The sequence below is a fragment of the Arvicanthis niloticus genome, chromosome 18, assembly GCF_011762505.2.
Source record: "Arvicanthis niloticus isolate mArvNil1 chromosome 18, mArvNil1.pat.X, whole genome shotgun sequence".
NCBI lineage: Eukaryota > Metazoa > Chordata > Mammalia > Rodentia > Muridae > Arvicanthis > Arvicanthis niloticus.
In genome coordinates, this window is record NC_047675.1 from 50,299,697 (window position 1) to 50,318,639 (window position 18,943).

Sequence of the window (18,943 nt, forward strand, 5' to 3'; positions counted from 1 at the left end):
CATTTAAATGCACACACTTACATGTGCATGTACATACATGTGCGTGCACATGAACACACACACACAGGTTCATAACTACATGCATGCCCCCCCACATATGCTCATACATGCAAACACCCAAATGGACTCTCACGTGCAGTACCCATATGCCCCTATGAGCAAGGCACACAGGAAAGCCAAATCCAAACACATGCGTGTTGGGGCTCCACCTATGTGGGCTGGTGAAAGGCCAAAGCTGGGTGGAAATGTGAATGGAGACTGGGCTGAGTGTGAACAGAGCTAAGCCCCTATCCACCCTCCCACATCTGCCCACCTAACCTGGTGTCCTGTGGAGAAAATGCATTAGCTCAGAGCACAGGGATGTCAACTGTGACTTCTCCCTCACCCACCTCCATGGTGACACAGTCCTGGAATTGATTTCCATAGTGGGTGAAAGCCCAGTATATGGCTGAGTGGACAAAGCCCAGGTGACCCTGCTGTGACACCTGGGTTACCCTGCTATGACACCCAGATGGCCTTGTCATGACATCCTCTCAGCCCTGATGTGGTACCAGATGATATTTTCCCTGGAGCACAAGGGCAGTTTGCTCAGGGGGAAGAACCATGGAGTTAGCATTTGCCACTGGGCCCACACCTCAGTGTGACTCACCCTTGTCACCATGTCTTGGCCTGGACACTAGTTCTGGCAGCACAGTGAGTGGCTGGACGTGGTGATCGATGACCGCCTGCCCACCTTCAGGGACCGCCTGGTCTTCCTCCACTCCGCCGACCACAATGAGTTCTGGAGCGCACTGCTGGAGAAAGCCTATGCCAAGTGAGTGGGGCTCCTTCCTCCTGTTCCTAGAAGCCTGGACTCTTCCCCTCATGGAGATGTTTGGTGGAGAGAGTGGGATGCAATCAGTAGGGAAGAATGGTTGCTACCTCTCAGGAACTTGGACCACTAGGACATCCTCATGAGATGACCTAGACATTTCCAGCTTCAAACATGGTGGCCATGTTTCCCATGTCCCCGACTCACTGATCTGACCTTGGTAATGCCGGCAGAAGAGACGTTAGGAGGAAGACGGGCCCCTGGCTATGCCCACATGGGACAATGGTTCTTCAGGCCTTGTGCGAGGATTTGCCACAGATTAGGTGTGTGGCTTTAAGCCACATGAGTAGAAAGATATCAGCTGTCTCCCAGTGCTAATTTTCTTCCTTTTAAAAATTGTTATGAAACAGGCATGACATAAAATTCACCACTGTAACATTTTGAGGGCATAGTTCAATGGCATTAACACCATGTGACCAACTAAAGCACCCACCCTTAGAAGTGGTCGCCTTGCAAAACTAAAACCCAGTCCCTGATAGACTCTGGCGCCCCATCCCTCTCCTTCCAGCCCCTCTTGGCAGCATCTACTTCCAATTTCTGTGGTTGAACCGGTCCAAGAATTTCCCATTAGTAGAGTTAGCACATTCATTTCTAATCCCCAGCCAAATGGTCCCATTTCCCCCAGACCTCCAATTCCAGCCTGCTGAAATACCGAGGTCCAATCGCATCACAAATGTATAAAATGAAACTTAATTGAGTTGGGAAGATAGTGGATGCCTTGGTCACCCTGGGAACACATGTCTGAGAGATGAAAGCATTACTCTAACAGATAAGGGCACATCCCATAGGGTTCAGGCAGTGCATCCTGATGCAGTGGTCCATACAGTGACTAAGCAATTGGTGAGATGGAGGGCAGGTAGGAAAGCCAGCTGCTAGCTGTTGGAGGGTAATGTTGCCCAGCAGGGTACAAGGGACTCTACATATACAAATGGAGGGCACCAGAACACAGGGTAGACTTATGATGATCTCACCAGAGGCGGTGACAAGAAGGGCATGTGTGTGTGTGCATAGGTTATGCACACAAATGCAAAAGGCTAGACTTGGTCATGAATGCCTATGACCCCAGTGCTGCGGAGAGCAGAGACAGGAGGATCTACCAGCCTTGCTCCAGGTTCAGTGAAAAACCCTGTCTCAGAATATGGAGGAGAATGATAGAACAGGGCAGTCAATGTCCTCCTCTGGCCTCTGTGTGTGCACATAGACACATGCATCCATATACAAATGTGCATATACAGCACACACACACACACACACACACACACACCATGATGAAGCTGGGCATGGTAGTGAATGCCTATAACTGGGGAATTCTCTGGAATTCTGGGGAAGCTGAGGCAGGAGGATCACCATAAATTTGAGCTTAGCCTGGTCTGCGTAGCAAGTTTCAGGCTAACCTGGGCTATATAGCCATATTGTGTCTTGATTTTTTTTCTTGGCTTGGTAACTTACTCCAACAATCCTAGAACTGAAGATTCTAAGACAGAAGGCTTGCTATGAGTCTGAGACCAGCCTGGTCTATGGAGTGAGAGTCTGGCTCACACCCAATCATATGCATTCACACACACACACACACACACACACACACACATCAAGATGAAGCTAGGTGTTGTGGTTGATAACCTCAGCTCTGAGACAAGAATATCACTGTAACAACAATAAAAAAGTAATCTCAGCACTTCAGAGACTGAATCAGGAGAATGAATTAACAACTAAGCATTTAAACACAAAACAAAAACCCCCGTTCATAAGGAAGATGGCAGGACTGGCGCAGACTAGGATCCCCTCGAAGTGTCAGCCTCGGTTGCTCATCTTGCTAGTACCAGGGCTTGCCCCACCGCCTTTCCTCACCGAGTCTGGCTGGTGCTCTGTGAACTGCACCCTGCACCCCATCCTATTCCTCCACTCCCTCAACCAATCTGCTCTTCCATCTTTGTAGGCTTAACGGGAGTTACGAGGCACTGAAGGGGGGCAGCGCCATCGAAGCCATGGAAGACTTCACTGGGGGTGTGGCTGAGAACTTCCAAATCCGAGAGGCACCAGAGAATTTCTATGAGATTCTGGAGAAGGCCTTGAAGCGTGGTTCCTTGCTGGGCTGCTCCATAGATGTGAGTGTCTGGCTGCCCGTGTAAACACCAACAGGCAGAAACAGCAACCCAGAAGGGACATGAGTATCTAGGAGGTGGTCCTCGTTAATTAAAACACAAGTTGATAGAACGCTTATCTAGCACACAGGCAGCCCTAGGGTTTAGCCCCAGCACTACATAAACCGGGCTAGAGAAATACTGCTGTTACTCCCAGCACTCAGGAGATAGTGGCAATCGAGCCCTCAGCTCAAAGCCATCTTCCACTACAAGACAAGACAGACTGGGATACTTGAGACTGTCCCAAACAAACAATCAAACACAAGCTCTAATTGATGCTTGTTGGATTGCAATGGGCAAATATACCTCCTGCCAGGTGGAACACCCCAAGGTGTCTAGAGGTAGAGCTATCTGTCTCTCCCATCATGCCCTGGGATGCTTCCCCAGTACCCCACTAACCAGAGCCCTAGCTGCCCTCAACCCCAGTGCTGCCAGGCAGGATTCACCCTACTGAAGGGAATCCGACAGTGAACTCTTCCCAAGTGTGTTCCTTTTATCTCTATGCAATGAAAAATCCACCAGAAAGAAAGCTAACAGGGTTTTTCTAATCCCTCTATACACAGAATACATACAGAGATAAAATTTCATATCCTCTGTGTTTGAAATCTATTCAAGTTTCCCCTTTCTTTTTGGATTAACTACAAAGATCTATTATTTGCCTGTGAATGAATTGTTCACTTCCCCTGCAAGTTCATGGTCATGACCAAGTCACATGTCACCAGGGTATGGCTCTCCCCTGTGTGACTGTGGGTGTTATTCACTAAACTATCACTGGGGTGGCTGGTTTCTGTTTGGGGTCAGAAAGGTAGACTCTTTGCAATCGTGGCCCCCCCACCCTGGAAAGAGATTGGCTTTGCTGTGTATCATTGATGGGGCTTTTAGGGAGTCCTGTACTCCCAATTTCTAAGGCTTACATACATGGCTGCCCTTGAGGAATTAAGCGCTGGGGTGTGCTAAGGTAGGCATGGGGCTGAGGCTGGGCCTGACACAGGGGGAGGTTGGCATAGATGATGGACCTGACTCTGGTCTTCCTCTGTTCTAGACCCTGAATGCCTCAGAATCTGAAGCCCGCACACCTTTCGGTCTCATTAAGGGCCATGCCTACACCGTGACTGGGCTCGACCAGGTAGGGGCAGAGCCTACTGCAGGGGACAGAGGTGGGGGAACAAGACAAACAAGTCTTTATATCTGTTGTGTAGCAGAGGACATCCCACCTAACACAGCAGACAGAAGCCAGGGAGGAGGTGGGTGACCCATGCATGCACCAAACTCACCTTAGAGGGATTGCAGATTTTGTGTTTATAAATTGTTTCTTAATAATTCTATAGCAGTCATATACAGCCAGGGTTTTACAGAGAAACAACCATTACAAGAACAAATGAATAAATATATACATACATATTATTATATATACATACATATATATTTGTTATATAGGCATACAGATATGTATATTCATTATATATGCACATGTGTATACGATTATGCATCTTCACATATATTAATGTTTTTTATGTATATATGCATATGCATACTCATTTTATATAAGTATAAACACATGGATTATATATAGACACATATGTACATATTCATTATATAGATATGCACATATATATGCAATTATTATATGAGTGTGTTGAGATTGTTCCTCTGTCTGTTCCCATCACACATGCTCCTCGAGTGGGCAGGCGGATCTGAGGCCAAATCTTCCAGCTGTTCCCAGCCCAGTGACTTCTCCTCACCCTGCTTCACTTGCTTCTGCATTCTGTCCCTGGATAAGGTGCTTGCTCATGTCTGCACGTGAGATTTCATACAAGAGTTGGCTTGTGTGATTACAGAGAAGTGAGCTTCTAACCTCTGAGACTTGATTTGTTTTGTTTTGTTTTGTTTTGTTTTGTTTTGTTTTGTTTGAAATAGACCCTAGGGTGGCCTCAAACTTTTTATATAGTCAAGGCTGGCCTTGACTTTTGATCCCCTGCTTCTACCACCCAAGTGATAAAAACATGAAACAACAGGCATGTGCCACCACACCTGGTATAGGCAATTCTGGGGATCAAACTCAGGGCTTCTTGCATGCTAAGCAAACAGCCTACTGACTGAGCCAAGCCTCCAGCCCATTTGACTTATTCTTTCATGTCACAGTTCAACTCTCATTCAGCATGTAACTGTAGACTGAGAGCTAAGATCTCTGGCTAGTTGCTACCTTGTAACAGCTAAAACCTTTCTAAAGGATCTCCCTTCCCTACTCAGTCCTCGGGAATGGCTAGTTGATATTTTGTAACCTCTAAAACCTTTCTCAGTCTCCCTTCCCTACCCAGTCCTCAGGAATGGCTTGACTTGTCTCCTACTGGCTCAGGATTACCTACAACAATAGCAAGACTCTTCTCTTGACCATTGCTGGCGAAGGTTAATTTAGTATATAGTGAGCCCTGTCTCAGAAAAGCAAGGAGTGGACACAGGAGGCCATGAGTGTGTGGGGCACATCTTCATTGTGTTTTCCTCAAGAGCTTGGATAACAATGGCTCTACACAGAGATGGACCCCAGGTCTCATGATGGCTAAAGGCTTCATGCTCCTCACACCATGTTTACTTGATGCTTTTTTCTTTGAGGTAAACTTCCATGGCCAGAGACTCAAGCTCATCAGAGTCCGTAACCCGTGGGGCCAGGTGGAGTGGAACGGGCCGTGGAGTGACAGGTCAGTGGCCCTGCTCCGTTCCTGCTCTGTGGTCAGTTCCCAGGTGTGTGTAGTCAGGCTGACCTGTGAGGGACTGGCCTGTCCCAGAACTCCCTGTACTGCTTCTGTGTCCTACTTCTCCCCTTCAGTCCCTACTTAGAACACTTATGTTAAACTCGATCCTGGATAAACAACACTCAGGACGGCTCTTTCCCTGTCATGTGATCACATTGCTGATGAATGTGTTATTGTCACTGGGGTAACAGGAAGGAATATTGACTCCAGTTATAACCAACTCTGTGTGCATGTGTGTGTGTGTGTGTATGTGTGTTTATGTGTGTGTGCGGGTGTGTACATGTGTATATGGGTGTGCATGTGTGTGTGCATGCATGTGTGTGTGCCTGTGTGCACATGTATGTATGTGTGTGTGTATATGCATGTGTGTGTGTGACTGTGTGCATATGTGTGTATGTGTCTGTTACGGTATGTGTGTATGTGTGCATGTGCATGCACATGTAGGTTCATGCATGTGTTCACATGTATATATGTGTGTGTTAAGATTTGTGTGTATGTGCAAATGCACACATGTGTGTGTGCATGCATGTGTGAGCACCTGTGTGCACATGTGTATATGTGTGTATGTGTGTACATGTGTGTGTACATGTATGTGTGTGTGCACCTGTGTGCACATGTGTATGTGTGTTAGGATATGTGTGTGTGCATGTGTGTATGCATGTTGTATGTGTGTGTAAGAGTGTGCATGTGTATTTTGAGACCAGGAATCCCTGAAACACTACCTAACAGGTCACTCTTCCATTCTTTGTTGGCCATTGATCAGTGGCCAAAGCCCACAGTCCAACAGAGAAACAGAGGTAGAACAGGAAGCTAGGCCTTTACTGGGCTCTAATAATATGGAAAGACCAGCTTTCCAAGCTGTGCCCACCTGTCGCTTGGACAGTGATCCAGGTGACTGGGAATTGAGAAGCTGTGGCCTCTCCACACCCCCTGCAACATTCTTGTCCTGCTGGTTTGCACTGCCCTGCTCAGATCTCAAGGAGAATGGCTGGGAACAACTCTTACCAGGACAGCAAGGGAAGGGCAAGTTTGGCTTCCCTCTGCTGGTGGAAATGGGAAGAAATGAGGGAGAGAAAACCTGAAGTAATAAGACTGACATCGAGATCAGAACTGGTGTCCAGTGCTACCCATCAAAGACATAACTTAGCCGCTCCATCTGATCACCAGGTGTGACCCACTTAGAATTAAATGGTTCAGTGAGCCAACTGGGGCCCTCAGTTCCCTCATCTGTCCACCAGGCCCTCACTGGATTTCATGAGCACAGCTCATGTGAGCACAAAACAGGCCTGCCACACTATCACAGCAGCACAACACGTGAGGCGATTTGAGTGATGGCAACCCCCTTTACCTGAAATTTCACCATCCATAGTTTCTGTTGAATATGGTCAACTGAGGTCTGAAAATATAGTATCACGTGGAAAATTCTAGAAAAAAATGTTAACCGTCACATCACTCTTTGCAGTGTGGTGAATCTTACACTATATATACCACTGTGTTATGGACTATTTCAGTATGTGTGTTTAAGTAACCTTATTCCACTTAATAACAACCTCACGTGTAAGAAGAGTTACAATGGCCACTCAGACAGGTCAGAGGAAACAGAAAATGCACCCCTTAGATGAAAACATAAAAGTGTTCAGCTTACCTTGGAAAGAAAAACATTATATGTTGGGTTTTCTAAGGTTTCCAGGATAGTTAGAGCAATAGATGATAGATGTAGATTGATAAATGATAGATACATACACATACACACACAGATACATACATAACATATATACATACATAGATACATAGAAACATAGATGATACACAGATAGATACATACATATACACATACATATACATACATAGGTGAATGGTAGATAATAAATGGATCAATATGTATCGAATGAATCGGTGGATAGGTGTGAATGGATGGGTGATGGCTACATTGATGGATAGACAGTGGGTGGATGACAGATGAATCAATACACAGGTAATGGACAGGTGGATGCATAGATGACAGATAATAAAAGGATGGGTGGATACATTCATGTACGGATGCCTAGACAACGGATAAGATGATGGATGATGAATTGAAATGAGTGTTCAGATGATGAATCAATGGTTGAACACATGAATGCATAGATAGATCATGGATGGATTGATACATGAAAAATGTAAGCTGATGAATGGGTAGATAGGCAACAGGTGGATGAGTGGATGAGTTAATGAATGAACAGATAAATAATGTTTGTAGCATGGGTGTGTAGATGAGGGATGAGTAGAAGATGGGCAGATGGATGCTGGATTAGTGGATGGGCAGATGGATGCTGGGTTAGTGGATGGGCAGATGGATGCTGGGTTAGTAGATGGGCAGATGGATGCTGGATTAGTGGATGGGCAGATGGATGCTGGGTTAGTGGATGGGCAGATGGATGCTGGGTTAGTGGATGGGCAGATGGATGCTGGGTTAGTGGATGGGCAGATGGATGCTGGGTTAGTGGATGGGCAGATGGATGCTGGGTTAGTAGATGGGCAGATGGATGCTGGATTAGTGGATGGGCAGATGGATGCTGGGTTAGTAGATGGGCAGATGGATGCTGGGTTAGTGGATGGGCAGATGAATGCTGGGTTAGTGGATGGGCAGATGGATGCTGGGTTAGTGGATGGGCAGATGGATGCTGGGTTAGTGGATGGGCAGATGGATGCTGGGTTAGTGGATGGGCAGATGGATGCTGGGTTAGTGGATGGGCAGATGGATGCTGGATTAGTGGATGGGCAGATGGATGCTGGATTAATGGATGGATAGATGGATGATGGATTAATGGATGGATAGATGGATGCTGGATTAGTGGATGGGCAGATGGATGCTGGATTAATGGATAGATAGATGGATGATGGATTAATGGATGGATAGATGGATGCTGGATTAGTGGATAGGCAGATGGATGCTGGATTAATGGATGGGCAGATGGATGCTGGATTAATGGATGGACAGATGGATGATGGATTAATGGATAGATAGATGGATGCTGAATTAATGGATGGGCAGATGGATGATGGATTAATGGATGGGCAGATGGATGCTGGGTTAGTGGATGGGGTACTTGATGGACACATGAGTAGATGTATGGATGGGTGGATGCATGGATGAATATATCATACAAGGATATAGATAGATGATATGAATGATAGGTAATAAAGAGTAAATAGATTACAGATAACACATTCATATAACTTTTGTCACACTGTTGCTCTGATTGTCCCACTTCAGTAAGCATTACTGCTAAGCTCTTCCTGTGTGTCTATAAACCAAACTTCACTATCTGTGAATATATAAGAAAAGATGAACAGGACTCTGTCCTCATGGATTTAGCACCCCCTGGGGCTTCTAGAACCTACCCAGAAGACTGCTGGATCAGAAGGCAGCAAAGAAATCACAGCACACAACACTGAAACTGGAATGCCAAGCTTAAGCCTGCAAGGGTGTCAGCATTTCTCCTTGATAGCTCTTCCTGAGAGTGAGTGCTAGGCCTACTTGAACCTTCAGGTTGGGACATGAATTTGGACTCACCCATGGCAGACCCTTCCTGAACTTCTGGTCACATAAACAGGGCAGTCAGTATTTCAAATGGCTACCACAAGGATTAGAAGCATCGCCCAAGTGCCAATTTTTAAATCAGAAGGACCTTGGCATGCTCCAGGCCACAGGCAAGCTGTGAGTTAGGGACATTCGTGAACTGTGACCTCCAGCTGGGCTACTATGTTCAGCTCCTTATGTCTGTCCCATAATGACCTATGAAGGGACTGCTTACCAACAGCCCTTCCTAGCCACCATCTTGTTGGAGCCAGTGGTGAGCTGGCCTCATGTTCCTGGGCCCAGTGAACCTTGCTAAAGAGGGTATGAGCCACACACCATGCATATCTAGTTAGGGTGTCTCTGGGGGAGGTGGAGAGCCCAGGCTGAATTGTGGCTCTCTTCTCTCAGCTCTCCTGAGTGGCGCTCTGTAAACCTGGAGGAGCAGAAGCGCCTGGGTCACACCACCCTTGATGATGGGGAATTCTGGTAGTGTAATCCTTTCCATTTTTGTTTGAAATTGGGGTGAATGGGGTAACACCCACCATCCTTTTTCCCTTTCCTTCCTCATCCCCCTCCGTCCTCCTTCTTTCTCCTTCTCCCTGTCTCCATCCACCTGGGAGGGACCCCTGAGGGTTAGAGGGTTTAGTGCCATCGCCATGACACTGTGACTCACCCATCCTCCCCTCTGTCTCAGGATGGCGTTCGAGGACTTCAAGACCCATTTTGACAAAGTGGATATCTGCAACCTCACACCTGATGCCCTGGAGGACAATGCCCTCCACAGGTGGGAGGTGACCATCCACCAAGGAAGCTGGGTTCGTGGCTCCACAGCTGGTGGCTGTCGCAACTTCCTCGGTAGGTGGCCTCTCTATCCTTCTCTCTCCTATTCCCATATCCATTGTTTGGGGACATGGAAGGGGAAGTGTGTGTGGAGCTGGATAGCAAAGTCAGGATGAACAGGGAGACAACGGCTGAGTCTTAGACAGGAAGCTGGTAGGAGGTGCTCAGGAAATGCTTTGTTGTAAGGTTCAGGTGACATACATAAGGTAAGTGACAAGTCACACCAGGTTAGTGGGAAAGAGAATCTGTTGTCCAACAGTACCTCAGAGAGGTGGAGCAGGTGAAGGAGTCTTTGAAGGCTGGGTGGGTGATGGCCGAAAAGTTGGAGGAAGTTCGAGGCAGGGGCTTGACGGGTTGTTGTAAAAGAAGCAGGCAAGAGAGCTGATGGGAAAAGGGAGGGAAGAGACCACCTTTTCAGGATCAGAAACAATCCAAGGTGCCAGGGAGAGAGTGTGTGTCCCAAAACTTTCAGATCTTGTAATTTTTTTCTTTGTATTGGTGTTAGGTAGGTGTGCTCATACATTTTATTTTGATTTTTTTTCTCTCCTGTGTTCATACGAGTGTAGCAACAAAAGAAAACCTCGGCCGTCATTCCTCAATGTCACCCTCCTTGTTTTTGAGACAGGGTCTTTCATTGGCCAGGAGCCTGCCAAGTCAGCTAGGCTGGCTAGCCAGTGAGAACCAGACTGCCTGGGTCCTCATCCCCAACACTAAATACATTGTGAGACCTCATGTTTCCATTGACCATGTTTATTCAGTGCATGCGTGTGTGTGTGTGTGTGTGTGTGTGTGTGTGTGTGTGTGTGTGTGTGTGTGTGTATGCATTCCAGCGTTCACCAGTGGAGGTTAGGGGACAGCTGCTGGGAGTTGGCTTTCTGCCTCTACCTTATAGGTCCCAGGTCATCAGCCTCTACAGAAAATGCCTTTCTCTACTGAGCCATTTTGTTTGTTTTGGTTTTGTTTTGTTTTATTGGTTGTGGGGATGGAGGGTAGATTCTGGGGAACCAAACTCACATGCCAGAATAGCAAGCATCTTGCCATCTGAGCTCTGATTTTTTATTTTGAAGGAAGTATTAGTAATACATGCCCCCTCCCCCTTTCAAACGGCAGACACCTTCTGGACCAACCCGCAGATAAAGCTGTCCCTGACTGAGAGGGACGAGGGCCAGGAGGGCTGCACTTTCCTGGCAGCCTTGATGCAGAAAGACCGCAGGAAGCTCAAGAGGTTTGGCGCCAACATGCTGACCATTGGCTATGCCATTTACCAGGTAGGGGACCTGCTGTTCTCAGCATCTGTGCAATGGCTGTGAGTTCCCTGTGGCTTCTGGACCCAGTGTCATGATCAATAAGCACTTGTCCAACTGAGCATGAAGAAGAGAGTCATGTCTCCCTGACGAACCCTGCTTTCCCTTGCAGTGCCCAGACAAGGACGAACACCTGAATAAGGATTTTTTCAGGTACAATGCCTCCCTGGCCAGAAGCAAGACATTCATCAATTTGAGAGAAGTCTCAGGCCGCTTCCAGCTGCCCCCGGGAGACTATATTCTCATCCCCAGCACCTTTGAGCCGCACCAGGAGGCTGACTTCTGCCTGAGAATCTTCTCTGAGAAGACAGCTGTCACTCGGTAAGATGTGGGGGATACAGAGCCCTTCTTCCTCAGTGTGTACCATACTCCAATTAGGCCACTGGGGAGTCTAGCAGAGCTGGAACCGCATCCATCCCTCCCATCACCTGCTCAGGAAGTAAAATGGGGAGACCTGCATCCCCGAGCTCTTCAGAGCCCTTCTCCAGCACACCAGCAACGACCCATCTGCTCCTGGAGTCCTGCTCACTCGGCCTCTTGGATGTAGCTCTTCATTTCTCAGACCCGACTCTTAAGAAGCTTCTAGAATCAGGGGTTCATACGGCGATGCTGGGCATGCTTACTCACGAGATGGGGAGGTGACTGTTGGAAGTTTCCAGAATCACACCATCTTTCAGCTCCCTGATAGGTGTGAACCATTTCACACTGCCACCTCCCGCCATGGAGTGTTAAATAAGGTCTTTTAAAATGAACTTCTCCTATTGCTAACACTTTTCACTGTGGTCAATGACCTTGTGTGTGGCGCAGGGGAAATGGTTCGTGATATAAGAACTCACTCTTTAATCTGGGGGGAGGGGGAAAACAGCTAGAGCAGGGGTTCTCAACCTGTGGGTCACGACCCCTTTGAGGCTTGAATGACCCTTTCACAGGGGTCACCTAAGACCACTAGAAAACATAGATCATAAAAATAGCAAAGTTACAGTTATAAAGTAGCAACAAAATAGTTTTATGGTTGTGAGCCACCACAACATGAGGAACTGTGTTAAAGGGTTGCAGCATTAGGAAGGTTGAAAACCACTGAGAATTCCAGATACAGCCCAAGAAGAGACCATGCACAGATCTCTCAAGAGGCTATCCACTCTGCCTTTACCTTCTGTATAGTGAAGCAGAACAGGACTGGCGGTGGGTAAATGAGGGGGCCCCGGTTGTGAACCGTGGTTGGAGTGAGTTCTCAATGCAGGCACCACCAACAGAAGCAATGAAGCTTTCACATTTCTCCCGCGTTCCCCTGGATGCTGACATGGGTCAAGCATGGATCCCTCAGCATCCATTCTCACAGAACACCTAGATAAGTCCAAGATGACCCTATCCTGTGAGTGGCCAGTACAAAACAGAGCCAGGTGACACCACCTGTTGTTCTCATCAAAATCTCAAATGCTTGATTTTACCAATAAAGACTTGGGAGGTCGATGCTAGCTCAGAGAGGCAGGGAAAGCATCCAGCATCCTCCTCAGCTGATGTCCCAAAAGGAAAAGCAAGGCTCTCTCCTCCGTGCTGTCTCAAAAACCCTTCAAACTGAATGTCCCTCCCTTCCACTTCCTGTGCGTCTCTCCGTTTGCCCTCCTGACTTCCTCTTACTCTCTATGGCTTTTTCTATATTCTCTCCCTGTTACTGGTCACTTGCTCTGCCTCTTAACCTATGGTTAACGTTATTTAATCTTGTTTACAAAAACAAAAAACAAAAACAGAAAGCTCTTGGGATTAAAGGCTCAGCTAAGGCTGAGCCATCCTACAACTAGAAACAGGTATTTCCAATAAATAACACAGCCTTGGGGTTCACAGTGTAATCAAATATCTTGCAACAGCCAACCCTAGGCCTCTTGCTTTTCTATCCCATCAGAGGACTGAAAGTTGAGCCCTGATGGTCCGGCTATGAAGCAGGGCCCAAGCCAGCACTGTGTCCGCTTCCGAGGGGACATACCAAGCTGAGTCTGTTGGTGTGACTCTCGAGCGGGCTCCTAACCATCAATATTTCTGGAGGGATAATGTCATGTGTCCAGGGAAGGATGAGGGAGGGGATGGTGTCTTGGTTACTTTCCCTGTTGCTGTGATAAAATGTCCTGGCTAGAGCAATTTGAAGTTTTATTTTTAGCTAATAATTCAGGCGTGTGACATGTTGGTGGGGGAGTCAAGACAGCAGAAGCTTGAAGCGTCTGATCATGGCGCGTGTGTAGCCAAGAAGCAGAGAGAGATAAAGGCTGCTGTTCAGCAGGCTGGATCCTTCTGTGCAATTCAGGACCCAACCCAAGAAGGGTGATCACTGGCTGGCAGCATCATCACCCATCTCCTCTGGAGGCAGAGCTTATGGGTTTAGAGATGCTATTATTCCACAGACCACCTGGGGCACCCTCCTCAGAGTGCATCAGGAAAAGAGGGGCACTGATATATCCTCTGGCTTTTAAGCTCTGGATTGCAAGCTTCCTTGGGTTAGGACCATGACAGTCTCCCTCTCTCTGGCACACTGAACAGGGTTGAAATGCTGGGAGTGATATTGATGCAAGGGGGGGGGGGGTGAATGAAGGACACTGATCAGGTTCTGACAGGCAAGACCCTTTCTGTAGCTCTAGTCCAGTGAGGTGCACATCTACATCTGAGGCTGTGTGCTTTCTACCACTGCAGGGATCTGGACGAGAACATAGACATTGACCTTCCTGAGGTGAGTCCTCTGCCGTGGCTATAGGGGGTGGGGTTCAGCTGAACGTTTTAGAACTCTTCTTCAAACCAATTCAAAATTGAATTCAGCGATGGGCAGTGGCTGCTCCTACCTTTAATCTCAGCACTTGGGAGGCAGAGGCAGGTGGATCTCTATAAGCTCAAGGCCAGCCTGGTCTATGGCGTGAGTGCCAGGACAGCTAGAGTTACACAGATAAAACCTTCCTTGAAAAAAAATGAAAGGGGGGAAATTCAGGAGATGATTGCTCATAGCCTGCCTGGTAAGCCCCCTGGTTGACTCTAACCTGGACCCTGTAGCTTCTGCTTCTCATCCCACACAAACCACGGGGCTGGGCAGTGGCCGGGTGAGTTCTTGGAATAACGTTCTGTTGGGTGCCATCTTTCTTTGGGCTTCCCTCTCCCCCCAAGAGACCCTTGCTAATTGTGAAGGCAGTGAAATATCTTCACATTTACTTTATTTAAGAAGATAACCAAGGTGGACCACACTTGTAATTCCTGCACATTGGAAGTGGGGGCAGGAGGATCAGCTAGGTCAGTCTTGGCTACTGGGTGAATTAAGACCTACTTGGTTGGGATTATGAAACTCTGTCTCAAAATATACACACCTCCAAAAAAGGAAAATAAAGGAAAAAAGGAAGAAAGGAAGAGGAGGGGAATGGAAGAAGAGAGGAAGAAGAAAAGAAAAACGAGGTAGACTGATTTGGGAAACACAGGACTCATTGAGCGGGGCTGTGAGATCTTTAACATGTGTTTAAGATCTATCTATAGACGTGCATATGCCTATGTGATGTAGATATGTCATGAAGTTAGAAGTGGGGCTAACCAGAAAGAGGAAGGGGTCTAGCCTTTAGAGCGGAGGAATTAATAAGGTCAAAAGACTATATAATATGCTTGAATCAAAATGCCATTGTGAAATCCAAAGCTGTATAATGAATGTTTAATATCTGAGGAGCGGGGGAGACACGCTCAGTGCTTCTGAAACAGTCAGAACTTCCTGGGCAGAGCAAACCTGCTTGGGAAGAGCCTGCTGCTCCGTGCTGCCCCCTAGGGCCGCAGTTGATAAATGGGCCAAAATCTACAGCAAAGCAGACCGCCTGTGGTACTGAGCCGTCTGCCTGCTCTGAGTGCTGGAGACAGACTCTTGGTAGGCGACGCTCTATCAAGAGAGACAATGGATCAGGAGATGAGGCTGGAGCATGGCAGCCGTGTGACAAGCTCCCTGTCAGGCCACAAGCACGCCTAACCTTCTCATCCACGTCAGGTGACGGAGTTCCCACTCTGGCCAACTGACATGTGGTCACTCAAGCTGAACTTCACGTCCCCAAGATGAAACCAAGTTGCTCATCTAGCTCTCAGACATCAGGAGATGCCGAGTGAGCCTGGCAGGCCACCCCCGCCCCCCAGTGAAAATCTCCGGAGCAGCTTGCTGCTGGCCAGCCTGTTCTGTGCAGGGGATTTCCGGTTCCTTCCTTCTGTTGTGTGGGAACTGAACCGGGCATGGCCTCCCACGTGCTAGCGAAGACCTCTGCTCGCTTTTCCTTCAGGGACAGCATGTGTCCAGTGTGGGCTCTTCTCTTCTGTTATGTATGCGAGAAAGCATGTGTCAGATTTCTCTCTGTGAGCCCTTCTCTGCCCTTTTACACATCCTTGTTTGGCTCTTTCAGCTTCCTAAGCCGACTCCACAGGAGGAGGAAACGGAAGAGGAGCGCCAGTTCCGGGACCTGTTCCGTCGAATTGCTGGCGAGGTAGGACGCAGCTCCCTTGGTCTCCTCCGACCTCCACCCCTGCGCTGACTGAGGGCCTGCTCAGGCTTCCCAGCAGAGGACAGTGACCATGAACAACAGCACCTCCCCAAGCCCTAATTGTCTTGTAAAGCCAGCTCTGGTCCCTGAGAGCCTGAGCACCAACTTGGGGTCAAGTGTCAATCAATTCACCCCTCTTAGGGGTGGGGCTAAGGTTAGGGGTGGGGCTAAAGTTAGAGGTGGGGCTAAGGTTAGGAATGGGACTAAGGTTAGGGGTGGGGCTAAGGTTAGGGGTGGGGCTAAGGTTAGGGGTGGGGCTAAAGTTAGGGGTGGGGCTAAGGTTAGGGTGGGGCCAAGGTTAGGGGTGGGGCTAAGGTTAGGGTGGAGCTAAGGTTAGGGTGGGGCTAAGGTTAGGGTGGGGCTAAGGTTAGGGTTACTCAGATGAGCTCAGAACTGACCCAAAGATCCTTGCTGTAGATCAGAAAGCCTTAATGGGGAGCAAACCTGCTTGGGAAGAGCCTGCTGTTCCGTGCTGCCCCCTAGGGCCGCAGTTTATAAATGGGCCAAAATCTACAGCTCCAAATCACAGCCAATAAAATGCTCTACTAGACTAAAATACTACTCAGGGAGGCACTGTGAGGACCCACTCCCCAGGCCTGGAAGCTTCAGCAGTAGAGTCAGCTGGCATATGTCAAAATCATGCCAACTGTGACCAAGTTCACATGGGTTGGTTCAACCCCCAGGTGTACAGAGGCGCTAGCCAGCCCTCCTTGTGCATAAAAACCACTCAGGTAGCTGGGTGTGGGGGCTCGGGCCTCTCACCAGGGAAGCTGAGACAGGAAGATTTGCAGTGAATATCAGGCTAGCCTGGGCTACCCAGTGAGACCTGGTCTTTAAAAACTAAACAAGGCAAGATGGCTCAGTGAGTGTAAGTGCTTGCCATGCAAGCCTGGTGCTTGCCTCAGAACCCAGGTAAAGGTGAAGGACAGAACCAACTCCACAAAGCTGACCTCTGACCTACATACACACAGGCACACACACACCACACATACACAAACCACACACATAACACACAACACATGCAGATACATACACCACACATACACACACCACACACACAAACCACACACACACTCCATATACCTACAAACCACACACCACCCACAAACCATACACACTATAAACACACACATCATAAACACACACAAACCACACACATACTTCATACACACACAAACTACACACACATACACACCACACACACACAAACCACACACCACACACACACAAACCACACACCACACACAAACCATACACACAGATATGTATACCCCCTGACAAACCACACACACACACACACTGAACTGCCTGGACATCCTACAACTGTGGGCTCTCTTCCATGGCCCTGGTAAGGCCTGAGTGTATCTCTCACCACCTTTTGCTCTGTGGACACTAGGGCTGGTGAGTATATTACACTGAGGATTCCAAGATTCACCCCTAGAGGTTTTAAATTAACCGTGTCATGGTTAGGTCATGGTTAACCGTGTCTTACGTCTTCTGTCTTGACTAGCAGGTGAGACCCCAATATGTGAAGTCTTTTTGGTTCTCTGGGTCCTCCTGTGGAGAGGTACGAGGACCTGCTTGCTCTCCAAAGGTCTTCTGACTCTTTAAAAGTCTCTGGCACCTTTTTGAAGTATTCTCAGAGAATATTGCATCTTTATGGGAATGGTCAGCTTGTTTTACCCTTTCCTGAGTCTTTCCAGGTTGCTATCTCTCCTGGGGTGGCTGGCCATTTCCTGAGAAACCAATGGGTTGCAGTTACCATGGAGGTGAACTCAGCTCCCAGCACAGCGTCCCTGGGGCCATTCTCTCCCCAAGCCAATTGTCAAGGATCATAAAGAGCGATTGTCTCCGCTCCACAGGACATGGAGGTGTCGGCAGAGGACCTTGAACGTGTTCTAAATGCTGTTCTGCAGAAGAGTAAGTGTCTTCCCATGGGGACAGGGCTCCCTGGAGAGGAGGAGTGACCACCCTGTCAGGGCTCTCCCAGGCTCTGCTCCTTGCTCACCGTGGCTGACGTCCATGTGTATGCAGACCGTTGAATCTGGTCTCGTTGCTTAGTTCCTAACTGCGACACGGATGCAGCTTCCCGTAGAGTGTTCTATAGACTTTTCTACAGAAAAGCTAGTGGCAAAGATAAAAATCATTGCACCTCATCACCCCCAAGAAACCACTGTCATTGTGTGTGTGTGGTCTGTGCTCTGCAGATGTGAATGTGTGTACACATGTGTATGTGTGTGTTGCCTGTGCTGTCTGTGTGCACTTGTGTATACATATTTGTGTTCTCATATGTGTACATGTATCTGTGTTTGCATGTGTATACAAGGTCCATTTTTACCACAGCAGTCACTTCCTAGTCCATTCTCTCCAGCTTCTGGGAGCCTCTCATCTGCTTTCTGCCTCAGACTTAACTATACTGGACATTTTATATCAAAGGATCATACATCATGTAGTTGTTACTGGATTCTTATAGTAGCATACTGTTTAGTGTATGTGTGTGTCAGTAAGTGTGAGTGTGAGTTTGCACTACTGTGTGTGTATGTGTAAGAGTGAGTGTGTGTATGTATGTAATATGTGGATGTGTGAGTGTGTATGTGTGAGTGTGTGGGGGTGTGTATGTGAGTGTATGAGAGTGATTATATGTGTGTGTGTGAGTTTGCATGAGTGTGTGTATGTGTGTGTGAGTGTGTATGTTAGTGTGTGTGTGTGTGTGAGTTTGCATGAGTGTGTGTATGTGTGTGTGAGTGTGTGTCTGTATGTATGTGTGTGTGTGTGTTAGTGTGTGTGAGTGTGTGTGAGTTCGAGTGTGTGTGCATGTTTGTGTTGTTCACATGTACAGGTATGCACTGACATGTAGAGCCAGAGTACAATTTCAGATATGGCTCCTCGGGCCATTGGCCTTGTTTTGTATGTTTGAACAGAGTCTCTCATTGACCTGGG

The 18,943-nt window shown here is 47.8% G+C and overlaps 1 protein-coding gene across 5 annotated transcripts in view; it reads left to right on the plus strand.

Annotated features, from left to right (window-relative positions):
- Positions 1 to 18,943, plus strand: part of Capn9 (calpain 9) — a 39,958-nt gene that overhangs the window by 13,207 nt on the left and 7,808 nt on the right. For 3 of the 5 annotated variants that reach the window (XM_076916043.1, XM_076916042.1, XM_034522190.2), the window contains exons 4-14: positions 681 to 814; positions 2,808 to 2,976; positions 4,055 to 4,138; positions 5,623 to 5,708; positions 9,733 to 9,810; positions 10,019 to 10,179; positions 11,275 to 11,432; positions 11,581 to 11,789; positions 14,148 to 14,184; positions 15,866 to 15,946; positions 17,866 to 17,923. In XM_076916043.1, coding sequence (XP_076772158.1) covers positions 681 to 814; positions 2,808 to 2,976; positions 4,055 to 4,138; positions 5,623 to 5,708; positions 9,733 to 9,810; positions 10,019 to 10,179; positions 11,275 to 11,432; positions 11,581 to 11,789; positions 14,148 to 14,184; positions 15,866 to 15,946; positions 17,866 to 17,923 — 1,255 coding nt within the window. Of the gene's footprint in view, positions 1 to 680; positions 815 to 2,807; positions 2,977 to 4,054; positions 4,139 to 5,622; positions 5,709 to 9,732; positions 9,811 to 10,018; positions 10,180 to 11,274; positions 11,433 to 11,580; positions 11,790 to 14,147; positions 14,185 to 15,865; positions 15,947 to 17,706; positions 17,924 to 18,943 lie in introns of all 5 variants that reach the window. The other 2 variants (XR_013104981.1, XR_013104982.1) reach the window with 1 other exon arrangement.